Source organism: Wasmannia auropunctata, unplaced genomic scaffold (assembly GCF_000956235.1).
Source record: "Wasmannia auropunctata unplaced genomic scaffold, wasmannia.A_1.0 LD335998.1, whole genome shotgun sequence".
In the NCBI taxonomy this organism is placed as follows: domain Eukaryota; kingdom Metazoa; phylum Arthropoda; class Insecta; order Hymenoptera; family Formicidae; genus Wasmannia; species Wasmannia auropunctata.
The window spans coordinates 1,175,623-1,191,631 of NW_012026892.1; the positions used below are offsets into that span (position 1 = coordinate 1,175,623).

The 16,009-nt window shown below is 41.2% G+C and overlaps 4 protein-coding genes across 4 annotated transcripts; 3 read left to right on the forward strand and 1 right to left on the reverse strand.

Moving 5' to 3' along the window:
• Positions 1 to 1,947: 1,947 nt before the first annotated feature.
• On the forward strand, positions 1,948 to 5,623 carry LOC105453595 (cilia- and flagella-associated protein 45-like). Its single transcript, XM_011695698.1, has 6 exons — positions 1,948 to 2,380; positions 2,560 to 2,967; positions 3,062 to 3,447; positions 3,746 to 3,878; positions 4,429 to 4,722; positions 4,843 to 5,623. The coding sequence occupies exons 1-6, from the start codon at positions 2,210 to 2,212 to the stop codon at positions 5,038 to 5,040; spliced, it is 1,590 nt and encodes a 529-aa protein (XP_011694000.1). The 5' UTR covers positions 1,948 to 2,209; the 3' UTR covers positions 5,041 to 5,623.
• On the reverse strand, positions 5,082 to 7,667 carry LOC105453594 (nitrogen permease regulator 2-like protein). Its single transcript, XM_011695697.1, has 8 exons — positions 7,461 to 7,667; positions 7,279 to 7,370; positions 7,031 to 7,187; positions 6,830 to 6,947; positions 6,522 to 6,756; positions 6,247 to 6,377; positions 5,993 to 6,162; positions 5,082 to 5,919 (listed from the first exon to the last, which is right to left on the reverse strand). Exons 1-8 carry the CDS (start codon positions 7,569 to 7,571, stop codon positions 5,743 to 5,745), a joined length of 1,191 nt encoding a protein of 396 aa, XP_011693999.1. The 5' UTR covers positions 7,572 to 7,667; the 3' UTR covers positions 5,082 to 5,742.
• Positions 7,668 to 7,688: 21 nt separating this feature from the next.
• On the forward strand, positions 7,689 to 9,746 carry LOC105453596 (notchless protein homolog 1). Its single transcript, XM_011695699.1, has 6 exons — positions 7,689 to 8,228; positions 8,307 to 8,546; positions 8,627 to 8,880; positions 8,953 to 9,190; positions 9,268 to 9,489; positions 9,570 to 9,746. The coding sequence occupies exons 1-6, from the start codon at positions 7,868 to 7,870 to the stop codon at positions 9,707 to 9,709; spliced, it is 1,455 nt and encodes a 484-aa protein (XP_011694001.1). The 5' UTR covers positions 7,689 to 7,867; the 3' UTR covers positions 9,710 to 9,746.
• Positions 9,747 to 10,790: 1,044 nt separating this feature from the next.
• Positions 10,791 to 15,976, forward strand: LOC105453599 (exportin-6-B). Its single transcript, XM_011695703.1, has 16 exons — positions 10,791 to 11,018; positions 11,169 to 11,372; positions 11,473 to 11,664; positions 11,757 to 11,916; positions 11,999 to 12,258; positions 12,344 to 12,510; positions 12,588 to 12,894; positions 12,989 to 13,081; positions 13,155 to 13,323; positions 13,395 to 13,533; positions 13,647 to 14,005; positions 14,111 to 14,438; positions 14,741 to 14,938; positions 15,006 to 15,284; positions 15,380 to 15,545; positions 15,633 to 15,976. The coding sequence occupies exons 1-16, from the start codon at positions 11,016 to 11,018 to the stop codon at positions 15,708 to 15,710; spliced, it is 3,102 nt and encodes a 1,033-aa protein (XP_011694005.1). The 5' UTR covers positions 10,791 to 11,015; the 3' UTR covers positions 15,711 to 15,976.
• The last annotated feature ends 33 nt before the right edge of the window (positions 15,977 to 16,009 follow it).

Sequence of the window (16,009 nt, forward strand, 5' to 3'; positions counted from 1 at the left end):
TCTCTCATAATGTCAAAAGCCAATAAATATCCTATACAGAAACTAAATAAACTGAAATACAACGCGGTACAAAAAGGATGAATATCCTTCACAGTAGAATTGATGAAATAAATCTTTTTCTACAGATATAAAATTTGTCTTAACAGTTATAAAAATAAAAAAATAAAAATGCCCTTGATATTTTATATACATTTTAATTATTCAAATTTTAAATAATTTCTTTCAAGTAGAATATATTTTGTATTTTTTTTATTACTTTTTATTTTTGTTGTGTTAACAGCCGCTCTTGAGACTGTCGTCGATAGTCATTTAAGTATAAAAAGAGTATAAACATACGTAAATACGATGCGTAAATTATTTATCGTCGCAATCAATATATTGGAGATAGCGCTTGAGACATGATATGATTTTTATATCTCACAAAACGCTTTTTTTCTTACAGGGAAAGACACGTATCTTGTTATCACAGGCATAAAGACGCCGCACAGTCGATCTGATCCTTTCAAATTAGATGAAGAGTTGTCGATCTAATTTGAAAGGATCAGATCGATTGTGCGGCGTCTCTCTTCTCGCATCGAGGATTAAAACTTCGAGCTAAATTTAACTCACGGACACGTAAAGCACGTCCCTACACACAGCGATCGATTGTCTTTTGTCTCGAATTGTCGATCTGTTCAAAGACTCTTGACCATTTGCACAAAACTTCTGTCCTTCGTTATTGATCGAATAATTATTACCCATAAAGTTGATATGCCGTTTCCTATAGTTATTTGACTTGAGCTATTTTACAATGTTTAATTCATTCGTACTGCAGTACGACGCGCAAAACTGTAAGCAGAACAAAAAGGAGGAGAAAAAGAAATACAAGACGGAGAGAAAGGAGAAAAAAAAGAAGTACAAGAACATGATGATGACGGAGAGCAAAAAAAAGGCGATGACTCACGTTGATGAGAAATAAATTACATGCGAAAAGAGAGTAGAGTATAGCTCGAGTCCGAGCTATCTTGAGTATGAATTACGTTCTCATGGCAACTGATGGCGGGGAAGGTCAAGTGCAGGGGTGAGATCGCGTACGCGAGGGCGACGGCAAACGGGGTTGCGACCGGTTGCGATGTACTGCTCTAAGCGACAATTTTTAATAATGTAACGTAAACATTGCGATGTTTACCCCCACGGGCTACCTCGGAATTAGGTGTGTGGGGACAGACGTGTATAGATACTATATATATATATATCACGCGCGGGGTGCACGTCGTCGCTTCTATATCTTCCGGTTCAGCGATTGCTTGAGCAATCGTTTGCATCGAAGAGCAAAAAAAAAAAAAGCAGGCGCATTTCAGATAGCGTGTGATCCGTGCTTGTCTTTATCTGCCTTATCTGACTACTACCGTGTATATATCGTCGTGGCCTCCGCTTAATTTTGCTCACGCGATAGGCGTACGCATACGTATCGATAAGCGTAATTTCATGTGCGTCGCTCACGAAGAAAAGAAAAGAGAGGGAGAGTTTCCCCTTTTTTCTATCCTTCCTGTTTTTTTCGTTTGTCTCTCTCTCTCTCTCTCTCTCTCTCTCTCTTTCCTTCTCTCTTTCACGCAACCATTCTTATTTCATAAGCCAGGACAACGATACGTTATGTACTGTATACTTTTTCATTATGCAATTTATATGCATTTGCGATCGCATGGGAGAGAATTCTTAGTATATCTTTTGTGCGTTCCGAGTAGACGGTAAACTCTATCGATTCCTATCGTTAACGAATATTCGTACTTTCTTCGAAGTGTACCCGGAGTGGTCCTCGTTTTGCCTCATCTGCAAGATTATTGCCCGTTATCGCTTGCCGTTCGCGGTAGGACGTGTAACGCGATCCCGGTAACACAATCGTATCCACTTGTATCCCCGCGTGCATAATTCCTCCTATCGAACAAACAAAGGAACGGTTACTCGTCAGCAAACAGTTAACGACGTTCGCTCGACGCGGTCGCCCGCGCTTACCTATCAGGTTACTCCGGACTCTTTTCTCATCTTTCGTCGCCGCGGTGTCAAGGTACCGCCCGACGCAATTTCAGAAAGAGCTGGCGGTGCAGCGCGGCATACCAGATGAGAAAACGCGATCCCGCACACGAGATCATTCCACGGCCGTTGGCTGGGTGACATTTTCTCTCCACCAAGAAGACGGTAATCCCCGCGATAGTCCCGGCACGTAAACGTCATGTCGACCAAGACCGTGGTGCGGAGAACGAAATCCGGCAGCTTCGAGTATCGCGGCGACTCCAGATTTCCACCGGGCGTGTACACGATCCATCTGCCGTCGACGTGCGATCGTACGCTCGGAGACCGACCGATTCATCTGAAAAGGAGTAGCGCGTACGAAGGGAAAGAGGTAATGCAGTTAATACCCTCTTCCTGAAAAAATAGCGGAACGTAGGCACGCGACTTCCTCGTTCAATATAATATATAATTGCAGCTATATTAAATGTCAAGGAAAAAATTGTCTCCATTTAATAAATTCATCTGTAAATTGAAACAGTTGTGTGTAAACGGGTGAAATGTTGACGGCAGGTCGGGAGGATAAGGGATAAGAGCGGCACGAGAAAATATCTGATTCCCTCGAAGGAGCCTATGGTCTATCCGAAGATCATGACGAGGAAGGAGTACGAAGACCTGAAGGAACGCAGCCGCGAGATGACGAAGGAGGAGAGGCAGACGGTCGCGGAGGCCGCGGAGAAAAAGAAGGAGAGACTGATGAAGGAGAGCCTGGCGCGGAAAGAGGCAATTCGCACGATGGACATGCAGAAGAAGGGCCGCGAGAAGGATCCGAAAACGCGGGAGATCGAGGAGGAAGCGAGACGAAGAACGATGCACGTCCTCGAGCGGGCGTACAACATGCGTCTGGAGCAAGAGGAGGAGATACAAAAGTGCAATCGGCTCATCCTGGAGACCAAGTGCCGAACTATCCGCGACGCCCAAGTAAACCCACCGATTCCACAAACGGGATCCCGCGTGTGACGTAACGTCACCCCCGTAATGTCTAATTTTCGTACATTTAGCCGTCCGTTTGCAGATCGCGGAGAAGAAGCTGATGGAACGGGAGCTTCTCGACGAGGAGAAACGGCTGGACGACATGATGGAGAACGAGAGGAGATGGGCGATCAAGGAGGAGTCGCGGAAGGAACAGGAGGCGGCGGCCAAGGGGCTGCGATTCGCCAAGACCCTGAAGGAGCAGATTGTGGAGAACGAGGAGCAGCGGATCCTCGAGTTTGAGCGGAAGCAGGAGGAGAGCCGGCTAATCAATTTAAATAACATCGCCTGGCAGCAGGACGAGATTGAGAAGCTACGCAACAAAGAGGCGGAAAATATTAAGGTGCGGCAAGAACTTGCGGAAGGGAACGAACTGTTGAAACACTTCAAGGCTATGGAACGGGAGGAAAACAGAATTATAGATCTAAGGTGTGTTTTACCAGAGCTTTTTCAAAATTATTTCAAACAACCTACCAGTTTTTTAAATTACTTTGAAACTACTCTCTAAAAGTGAATCAGTAAAATCATCACTGATTTTCAGTGTTCTGGCAATATTCAATATTGTTTCAGTGATAATGTACTGATTCAAACAACGAATATCACTGAAAGACAGTAAATTTCACTGTCAAACAGAATTGAAGACTGAAATCAATGATAATTCCACTGATTCACTTTTAGAGAGTATCCCTTCAATATTAAAAAATAATTATCAAATTTAACTTTTCAGGATACAAAACTATCATCGACTGAAGGAGGAGAGAGAGGCTAAAAAAGCAGAAGAGCAGAAATTAGAGAGAATGAAAAAGGAGAGAGAAAAAACCAGTGTAGGGATGCGAACGCTGCAAGCGCACGAGCTTCAGGTATTAGATATCGAGCTTACGGTTCGCGACGGCAGTCTATCATATAAGGAATTCTACAAAGTACATTCTACAAATTACAAGATCGTAAATTTTCTCGCTAATGGAAACGCAATAATTTGCGCGATATATCATATCGCATTGCGCGTATCGTTCCATATACTTCTATATAATTACCTACATACATCCTTGCGTGTCTCAACTACCTGTTGTCGAGGGTCAATGAATCCACGAACGCCACGTCAGGCCTCGCTATCTACAACGTGTTCTCCTTTCGAAATTGCGCTTCGCGTTTTTTTTTATCGTAGCTATTTCTACTAAACAGGGAATTAAGTACCGTACATTTATCGCACAGCAATGCTTTTTTCGCAATTAGAACAATTGATGTATATTGTACATTAATAGTATTCCCTCTTTTTCTCCGACGTCTATTTTTAATGCGTATATATTACGGTCATAATTTATCGGTGTTTTAAAGAAACATTTCAAAAGCTTCATAAGTTATATTATGGCATTACATAACTGTGAGCAAATCGCGGAAATAAATTTGCAGGCGCAAATTGATGAAATCAACGCGGCTCGGGTTCAGGAAGAGGTAGAACGGGAATGGAGACGAAAAGAGAAGGAAGAAGCTTTAAAAAAACTGGAGGCTCAGAGGATTCTTCGAAAAGAAAGGGAGGAACAAATAAACAATAAGCAAATAATGCAAGCCATCGAGATCGAGCGAGAGAGGCGAGAATTCGAGAAGATTGCACGCGCGCAGCGAGCAGCTTTTTGTAGAGAAAAAAAGGAACTCGAGCAAAAGCAACAACAGGCTATGATTCATCGTAATGAAATATTAAAGCAGGTTTGTATCACTTGTCTTTGCGCTCCTGAAAAAATGTTAACATTTTGATATAAATACATACACACACAAAATGATATATATATTATAGATTATATATTATTCTATTTTTCGCTTGGATAGGTAAATGAAAAAGAGCGAGAACGCGTTGTTGAGCGGCAAAAAATGTTTGAAGAAGGCCTGGCAATACGTGATGAAACTGCGATGCGTAAGAAAAAATTGCAAGATGCAATAGAGCGAAAGTGCCAAGAAATGAGAGAGAACAAAGTTCCCGATATTTATATTAACGAAGTGAAACGGATGATTAAAACTATTCAATGAATTATTTCATCAAGCTGAGAAATAAAAATAATTTATTTAAACAATAAGGTTTAAATTTAGTTTTAAAAATAACAAATTACGTATTTTTTCAAATTTTTTCCTTTTTTATGTATAAAAGGAGCTAGCATTTAACTACGACTAGAACTTTTTATTTTAATAATTTAATTTTGTTCTTTGTAATCACGTTTGTATGTATGTACATTATATATTATATTGGTACCGCGGAAAGTCGTGTCGTTTTCCCAATTAAGAGATGTTGCCCAGAAATCCCGGGGCTTCTACACGAGCGGGATTATGAAATTATCAAAAAAATGACAGAAAATCATCGTTCAAAATGGCCAACATCATAGATTGAATAAACACTTTTGTATAAATTCTTTGTGTTTCATTTTCAGGAAAAAAACGACACAAATTTTCCGCGGTACCTAATATATTTTTCTTACATTTTTTACAAATATGAACAAATTTATATAAAATTTCCCAGTAAACGAGAATGAGATTTAAAAAAATTAATTTCAACATTCGCAAATGTGTATATTAAAAATATTATATTCGTATTATGAAATAGAAAAGTATTCATTTCCACGAAGGCCAATCCATTTCAATCCACGAATTAAAAAATTTTAATATATTTTAATCTTTTCCCGTTTACAGGGCGCTTAGGTTTGCAGTCTTTCAATAAACCTCTTTTTTTGCGACACATCACTTCCGTATCATTAGAACGTTTGGATCGCGTTCGATGATATCTTCAATTTGCGCAGCAGACTGACCCGTGCTACAGCATATTTCGTCCAGGCAGTACGTGCCTGTGAAATACTTGTAAATTGGATTGTTTTTTGCTTCTTCACTGCAAACTGCGCCAGGAAGAAGCATGGGATACTATCAGAGAAAATTGAATTAATACATCGCTGTACGGCGCAGCGTACGACGTAATGCAAAAGCAACTACTCACATTGTGCACCCTTCTAATAAGCCCCTCAATCAAACCAAATTGTACGAGCTTCCTCTCATTTATTCTTAAGTTTTGTGGATTGAGACGTTGACACAGGTCTTTCATACTGACGCCGTAAGTCATACTCGAATACATACGGTATATATCCCTGAAATGTGCAGGTTGCCTAGCTGTAAAGAGAAAAATTAACTGTAAGTATTTTGTCGTGACTTTGAAATATAATCATAACGCTCGAAAAAAAAAAAATCACTTACGTAGCTTAGAAGCGTATGCTATACATCTTTCCTGCAATTTTACATCGTCCGGTAATTTTCTTAATTTTGGAGTCACAGCATAGACGTTAGTGTATTGAAATATCGGGATCAGAGTTACAACTCCGTAATATCTACAAAGATAAAAAAGTGTCTTATAATATAATCGATTAAGAAAATGCTATTTCTCTCTCTCTCTCTCTCTCTCTCTCTCTCTCTCTCTCTCTTTCTAAATATTTCTCTCTCTCTAATTATTTTATATAAATGTAATTCCATACACAAGGTTTTGCACACAGCTTTTGACCAAATTATTCTCCACATCGGCCTCAGCGGCTATACGCGCCACATGATTAAAGCCGTCGATGTAGGGCAACACTTGTTGGGTAGTCAAATCCCACTGATCGTGCTGGAACGAATCGCGATCTTCCAAAAATATTGGTACCTGATGATCGAGAACTGGTTTTGGTTCAGGCGCCAACCTCACGACTTTCAAGTGTGACGTCATTGTTCCTTCTAATAAAATATCACACATAATATATCATAATATTTTAAATATAACATATATGTATACATATATGAAAATTACCAGTTAATGTACACATTTTGTGCAGATTTAAATCCCGCATGACCTGTGCGAGCATCTCTGCCAATCTGGTCTTGTCATCCGAGGCGGATAGAAAGCAATTTTCTATTTCCAAAGCCATCTGACAATGAAAATTAGTACACGTAAATTGCTATATTTCCTAGAATATTGAAGGCGTAAGAAAGAGATCCATAAGATTTTCACCAGAAAATCCGACATCTTCTTAACCACCGGCTCATAATGAACAGTGCGAGCGTTTGCATCACAGACGAAACACAAGTTAAAGTAAAACGCATTCCTTGCGTACTTCTTGTCGTCAATCTTCACGGGAAAGCCCAAGATTTTATAGTCCTTCAGTGTGCTAGAAAGAAAGAAAGTAATTCTCTCAGACAAGAGTGTAAAAAAAAAATTAAGAGTTGACCAGTTGACTTCACGTAGCTTTATTTACTTACATTGTAATGGTACTTCTTTGCAACTGTGCCTTCGGTATGATGTAAACACTGACATTGTCGAAAATGTCCTTGGATATGTAATTATCGGGCACCTGTAAAAAGAACGCCCGTGAGTTGCAAACGCAAAAACGGAGCGTTCAATCAGTTCTCTTGCATGTTCACAACACAACGCGTCGCCTAACCTGGCATGTAATTTTGGGTCCCACTATATGATGAAACTCGGCAAAGAATATGCATCGAATCGGATCCTCTTGTTCCCTGTCGCCAACGTTTTCCAACGAGACGGATGCCATCGCGTCTTTTCGCCTCTTTACTCAGGACTGTGTAAAAACTCATTCGTGGAGAAGCCGCCGTGTCAAATCCGCGTCCGGCATCGTTCAAAACTTCTCAGTCGCGCTGCTGCCATCTGACAACCTCAACACGTGCGAGCGAACTAAAGTCTGACGCGCACAGCTGACAGCACGTGCGTGCGTGCGACGGAATTCTCGGAGCACGCCGTGCGAGCGACGAGGCATGCTCGAGAGGGAAGAATATATTTCACGTGTATACATCTTCTTTTTTAGTTTGTGACATTTTGCGATTTCACGAGATGAGTAAAAGGAAACTCAACGACGCGACCGAGGAGTCCGCCGCTCCGACGGACGGCGGTGAGGTTAAGAGGGTGCTGTCACGTTTCAAATCGGACACCGGCGAGGTCCTGCCCGGCGGCCTGCTGGACCTGCCGGTCGACGTCACGGTGGACAAGCTGCAAGCGATCTGCAATGCCCTGCTGCAGCAAGAGGAGCCGTTGCCTCTGGCGTTCTACGTGAACAACGTGGAGGTCACGGATGTACTGGAGAAGTACGTCGGCAAGGATTTCAGCATCAGCGAGGACGTCGTGGAGATTGTGTATCAGCCGCAGGCGGTATTTAAAGTCAGAGCCGTCACGAGGTGCACCGGATCTTTAGAAGGTTACTTGGTCAATTCCACGCACTCTGTATATCCGATAAAACGAATATTCCATAAACATTTTCTGCTTACACACACAGGTCACAAGGAGGCTGTTATATCCGTCGCGTTCTCGCCGGACGGCAAACATCTGGCCAGCGGTTCCGGCGACACGACGGTCAGACTGTGGGACATCTATACGCAAACGCCGCATTACACATGCGAGGGTCACAGACACTGGGTCTTGTGCATCTCCTGGTCACCCTGTGGCACCAGGCTGGCCTCTGCGTGTAAAAACGGACTGATTTACCTATGGGATCCCAACACCGGCAAACAGATGGGTAAAAGATCTAGATAAAAGTATATTCGTCGAGCTCTCCTCTCTCGGGCAGGAATGAACGCTTCACATTTGTTCGTACAGGAAGAGCCATGGCAGGACACAAAATGTGGGTGACGTCTCTGTGCTGGGAACCCTATCACAAGAATCCAGAGTGCCAGTATTTAGCGAGCTCGTCCAAGGACTGCGACATACGAATTTGGGATACAAAGCGAACGCAGACCTGTCGGGTTTTGTCTGGCCACACGAAAAGCGTGACTTGCATCAAGTGGGGTGGCAACGGTCTGATTTATTCCGCCTCTCAGGACAGGACCATCAAAGTGTGGAGAGCAGAGGATGTACGTATATATATATTGAGCAATTAAAATATTATTAGCATCCGACTGCATTTTTCAACTGATCAATTCCAGGGTGTACTGTGTAGAACCTTAGAAGGCCACGCTCACTGGGTAAACACCTTGGCCTTGAATGTCGATTATGCGCTTAGGACCGGCCCCTTTCAATTGGGATCGACTGAAGGCAAAACGGACACTCCGTTAGAATACGCAAGACGACAGTACGAAGCCGTAGGTGAGGAGAGGCTTGTGTCTGGATCTGACGATTTCACGTTGTTCCTGTGGAAACCGGAAAAAGAGAAGAAACCTATCGGTACATTGCGCATACTCTTAAAATGAAATCAAATCAGTCAACACTGTGAGAAACATTATTGGAAAAATATTTTTCAGCAAGAATGACGGGCCACATGCAGCTTATCAACGACGTTAAATTCTCGCCGGATGGTCGCGTGATTGCGTCTGCGTCCTTCGACAAGTCCATTAAACTGTGGGAATCTAATACCGGCACGTACATCGCTTCGCTGAGAGGTCACGTTCAAGCGATTTATTCGATAGCATGGAGTGCTGACTCTCGTTTACTGGTCAGCGGCAGCGCGGATTCAACTTTAAAGGGTAAACACATTGTCAGGCGTAGGAAAACTGATCAATTTAGAACACTAGATTAGTTGGAAGTAACGTAATCCTTTTTACAGTTTGGAGCGTGAAAACTAAAAAGTTAAGCCAAGATTTGCCTGGCCACGCTGATGAAGTTTATGCGGTCGACTGGTCACCCGATGGTCTACGAGTCGCTTCAGGCGGGAAAGATAAAGTTTTACGACTATGGCAGAATTGAATATATGTAATCGAAGTAAATAAATTTATTAAAAAAAGTTAAGTGTTTTAATTTCTTATTTTTATAAATGAATTATTGTTATATCATTTGATGATATTATTAAGTAAGAATTAAAAGCTATATAGTTTTTATAAAAATCAGCAGCCTTACGTAACAAAATTAATTTTATTAATTAAAGTTTAAGTTATTAAAATGTAAGTATCTGTCATGATCGAGTTATTTCCTGATTTTTCACAGAAATTCTTCGATGTGATGAATATTAGACCGATATATATAATAATAATAAATACTTGAGACTCAGGCTTATTTTTATTAGAAACATCTGTGAACTAAAGTTTTTCTTATTAAAATAATATTTAAAAATATATATTTTTTTAATATCAATTCTTATATAAAAAAAAAGATTTGATAACTTTTACAACAAAAAAATAGACACATTATCCAAAACTCTGAATAAATCTCATCAATTAGAAAATTGAATAAAGCCTTTACTTACAATTAGATTTGAAAATAAAAATACGAAAGATGTAATTCAGATAATTTCGAAAGACAAAGTTTATTAACATAATAATTAAACGTAAAATATTTATATATATTAACGCGGTATATATTTGTCGTTCAAGATCGTTTAAATCAGCGTTTTGGGTACAATTGTCCTTTTCGAACAGAAGTATTTTAAGTATTCTGCTTTTAATATAACTTACCTTGTATGATTATAAATAAATCATAATTGATGCGCAATCGTTAAAACACAATATCTTATAATGTTACATGAAAATCCTGTGCACGTTCGTTATTGTCTTATCATTTTAAGGGGTCGTCGAAAGTTAACCATATAACGTTTCGGTGTCTGACATCGTAATACAGCCGATACACATCACATAAACATATTTAAAAATCATATATAAATTATACAGTCGACGGACAAAAGTAAATATACATTTGGTGAACATATTTTCGAGCATCTCCCGAGCGAGGGATGCTCCAATCAGGTGATCAGCTAGGCTCCAGTTGCGCGAATCTCCGCCGATTGATGGGCATCCTCGTTCGCGAAATGCGAACGTACTGCGCACGCGAGTACGCGACTGCGCACCAGGCACCACGAAGCCGTCCAGAAGGGGCAGAAGGTCCTGATGGTGGTGCTGATGGTGCTCCTCCGGACCGCCGGACGTCTGGACTGGGTGATGTCTGAAAATGACGTCTGACAAGTGAAGATCTAACCTCTCCCCCTCCGTTTTGTACACAATTTACACCCGCATTTTTGTCACGGTGCGACGAAAGAGCCCGCCCGTAAAGGAGGTTAACCATGGTAAACCAGATTCGAGAGATGCGATCTCTTTCTCGCGTGATCCGTAAACCGCGATAAAAAGATCGGGCACGCCCGTACATGTTCTCCTTTATCGCGGGATACCGCGCGCGAAGGTGATGATAGTGAGAAAATTGCGAAACCATTTTCCAGGACGACGATGCGGCCGCGCTGCAGAATCTGGAGCAGCTCATGACGGAGTTCTTCTGCCCGGAGACGACGAACGAGAGGAAACGCATCATCGAGCGCAGCTTTCAGGAGTTCGCCGGGCAGATAGATTCCTGGAAACCGTGTCTACATTTCCTGTCCTCCACGAGCAACCACTACGTCAGTATGTTCGCGCTGTCCACTCTGGAGGTAATTACGCCACTTTGCACAGATAGAGACGTGATACTCTCTTTAATTCTTTTTTTTTTTTTGCGATGCGACGCTTCTCAGTCTGAACGTTATTCGACAGACGACTATCAGCAGACGGTGGCCAATCCTTCCATGGGAAGACAGAGCTCTCACGAGATCCACCTTGTACACCCTGTCGCTGGAGAGAGATGTTGCGTCCTTCGTGAGGAACAAAGTAGTGAAATTGGTAGTGGACATAGCGCGGCACGACTGGCCACATTTCTATCCGGATTTTTACTCTAATATTTTACAGGTTTGCGAATAGAGAATATCTTTCTATACATTAAATAAATATGAATTCGGCTGTGTAATACTTTGCTCTCTCTTTCTCTCTTTGTGAAACAGCTGCTAAGCCACAAACACACAAGATTGCTGGGACTCGTGTATTTGCGAACAGCCTCGGAGGAGCTGGCCACGCCGAGGGAGGATTTACCGATGCACAGGAAAAGCGAGCTGTTCAGATTATTAAGTGCACAAGTGCCTCTAACTTTGGATACGCTTACAGGTAGATATATATTATCGAAAGTTGAGGGTTACCTCACGTGTCATGTGGCTTGTGGTAACTCCACTCTATTTCCTTCTAAAAGTTCTTCTGCGAGAAACCACGAAACTGCAAAGCCGTTCCGGGACCGTGACGCCACCTCCGTCGCCCACCAGTGGACAAAGTCTTGCACCGGCGCGCGCAGTGCTGGACGTCGAGGGGCTGGCGACAGGCACCAGTGAAGTTTGTACCGCCACTCTCGAGGTTCTGGCGCATCTGTTCAGTTGGATAGACGTGACGTCGGGCAGCATCTCCACTAACTTGTTGGATGCCATTTTCTCATGTGCCAAGTACCACGATGCAATGGTAGGATTTTTACCTCTGTGGCGGAATGTACGATAGCCGGACGTGTGAGACGTACTGCATGCATTTGTCGATTCTGTTTCCACAGAATAGCAAGCAAATTGAGATGGCCGTTCAAGCCTTGACTACGATCAATGAGCTTTTGTACCGACCACTCTGCTCGCCCGACTCAGCCGACACGTTGTTACTGGAGATATTTCAGAATGGCGTTGGTTTATTCCAATTAATGGAACGTCTGGACTCGGTAGAGGAGAGGTACGGCGTCAAGTGCGTTTACGAAGAACTCTTGCGTTCTCAGCTCAAAAACGTGAAATAAAACGCGATTCTTTCAGCTACATGGAGAAAATGACGGAGTTTTTGCAATTGTTTATAACGAATCACCTGAAGAGAATGGAGTCGAGCTCAAAGTTTCCAGTAAACACGTTACTTGAAGTACTGTGCCATCATACATTCCAGCAAGCGTCCACGGTAAACGGATACTTGCATTGTCTAGACGTTTGGACCATGCTTTTGGAGAGCACTCAGTCGCGATACTCTGCCGTCGCCTTGGCCCTGGCCGAACGGATCTTACAAAAAATGAGCTTTAAACTCAACGCCCGGGTATTGCGAGATCTCGACACGGAATGTTTGGACGAGAATGTAAGTGTAATTGTAAATGTTACATAAACTCTCGCTTAAAGCAATAATCATACTTGTCTCATATCTTATAATCTTTTTTTTTTCTTTTTCTCAGGAAGAGACCGAGTGGCAGCATTTTCTGAGATGCAATATAGAATGTTTGGCAAAGATTGCCGACATATCACCTATCCCGATATTTACGTTATTGGTAATTTTCAATTGGCAATACATCTGTCTTATTTTTATTGAGAACGCATTCATAATATTGGATATTTTTTTAGTACCGTTCGTGGAGAGAAGGATTAGTCGTTTTCGGTGAATTAGGCGCGGCAGTCTCGAATGGTCAAGTTATTTTATTGAATGACGCAGAAGCGTCGAACGTGCATGCACATCTGAGAGATCTCGCGTCGACCACGCAAGCTTTGACCAGGCTATACTCTCTTTTCATCGGTAAGCAGTTGAATGATTTTATCCTTCGCGATTATTGCGCAAAAAGATAATATAATCCTCTATGTCAATAGGCGATCAAACGAATATCGATCAAAGTTTAGCCGAGGAAGTTGTGCTACAAACCCTGGAAGCGTGTATGTTTGCGAGAGATAATCAACTGTACAAAGCGGCGATCCAGCCAGCCGCTATCGTATTAGATCTCATAGAAGTGTAAGTTTCCAGCTGATTAGTTTATTTACATATGTTTTTAATAAAAACTACCATATAATATGCCACAACGACGATATATAGGTACTTGTTATGTAATTGATTTGCGCTATTAGACATTCACAGCTTTTGGCTTCTCTTCAAGCGTGGTGCCATTGGATAGCCAGAAGACTGGAGAAGGTTAAGGAAACGCTCTGTCAGCGTTGCATCGATTCGTGTATCTGGGCGACGACGTACACCGCGTCCTGCGACCATGCGCCTCCTTCGAATCTCATTCACTCTGCCATTCACCTCTTCCAAAGTATCACCGCCATTTTGAAGCCCATCTTATGGGACCAACCGACTTTCCGGAATCTAATTTCCATGGGGACGTATCCGTATTTGAAGTCAGATACGATTAAAGTTCTACGTAGGGCATTGATAAATGGAATAATATTACCACCTGGTGATGCGGTAATAAGGCAACGGTTGTTGGGTAAGCCATTATTTCGCAAAACCTTTGCAACTGCTCTATTTATATAAACCATCCTTTTCTTTAATGAATGTAAAAATATAAAAATCGTAAACTTTTTGTGTCTAGGTACTATGATATTAGCTGTGTCAGCACCTCTGGGTCTGCAAGGACAACCAGTGCCTTCAGAGTCGACAATTTCGATTACGATAATGCCACTAACTCAGCTGCTAGAAGATTGCGCGTCATCGTCTACGACTATAAAGAAGATGTTGCACTCGTGTCTAGAATTAATCATAAACAGGACATTAGAATTATTGTCTTGTGTGATAAGGTGCCAGAGCATATGCGAATTACTACTTAGCTTTCTACACTCGGCATTTTCAGTATTACAACAACAACTGGGCCCTGAATTTATGCAGAGCGCAGTTCAAGGCATGCTCCAACTTTATACCAGGTTTGTATAAAATATTATGATGTAGAGGCAAAATCATTTAAATCTCAAAGTATAAATAGTATTATAGACCATTAACCAAATAACAAAATATGTTCGTTATTTTTTTTTATTTTGCTAAATAATTTTACTTAATAAATTTTTTATTTTCACTTATTAATTTTCACTTATTAAATTTTGATTAACATCAAATGAAAAATTTCTATACTTTGTTATATATTCTTAACAATGAAAAAATTATATTACGTATTAAGAATTAAAATGTTATGATTTTAACAAAATATCAATTGTCATCTCATTTATAGGGAAAATATTTCTGCTGGTCCTGCGTTGGATCAGTTACTGGAAATTTTGATACTCGTCGTATCAGCACCCAGCAATGCATTTAAAGCATTTGTTCCTTCGGTAACGAGTCTGTGTTTGGGTCAAGTATGGCCTGCCGTTGGAAGCAACTTGAGCGCTCATCCGGATACGACGTTAGTCTTATTGAAACTTTTTCACAGGTAATACATTGGTAGCACCACAATCTAATTTTTATTTAAAAATCATAATCCTTGTATAACTTTTCAGTATTCTTATACATCGATGGCAGTATTTCTATAATACCTCGATATTGCGGACTCTTGGACATCCCGAAGAAGACGAGCCTGTCGAGCACAAAGAAGAGTTGGTAGCAATTTTGGAGGCTTTCGGTCAAGCTCTACTTCAGTCAGATGTCAATATATTCCGACAGAGCTTGCAGAGCCTCGAACAGTTAAATATCAGATGGCGACTTTATCAACGGGCCGTATTTAAGGTTCATCTTCTCGAGAGATTTCTGATGGCGTTGTTCACAGTTCTATTTCAACAGTAAGTTTATCATCGATTATGATTATTTTTATTATTTTTATTAACTACGTACTTATGTTAATAATATTCATTTATGTGGTATTTAATTTTGACAGATCCCACAACTTGTTGGCAGATGAGATAGCCGCGGCTATTCACAGTCTAGCGTCTGTTAACATAGGATGGTTCTTTGGTCACTTTTTGCCAACGTTCTTGGCAACTTGTGAAGGCGTAGACGATATGCAGAGAGCCACCTTGTTGGGGAATTTTGATAAATCCACGGTACGTTTATCTTTGGGCGGTCCGTTAAAAGCATAAGCAGTACAATGGAATCACTTAAATGATTTAAAATATCTTTTTTTTTTTTAGGATCAACCCACTTTGACCAGATCAGTACTCCAGCTCATTTCAGATTTAAGATGTTACCAGCTGTGTAGACCGGGTTGAAGCGCGACTCGATAGAGTATTCACGACGAAATTATTCCACAAGACTTCTACAGTGGCATTTAAATGAAATCAACATTTCCACCGAATCTCTCCTACAGAGTGCCTCTAGATACAGATACGAGAGACATTAACCGTAATGAAACGAAAAAAGACAAAAACCTTTTGTAAAAATTTACCATTCTGTGTATACCACTGCCGCACCATCGTTTGTGATGTTGTAAATGTTATTATTGCGAATAAAACGCGTCTTTTTATATGTCCTAAAATCGCCTTTTTTATAAGGTAGAAAGATTTTCTGT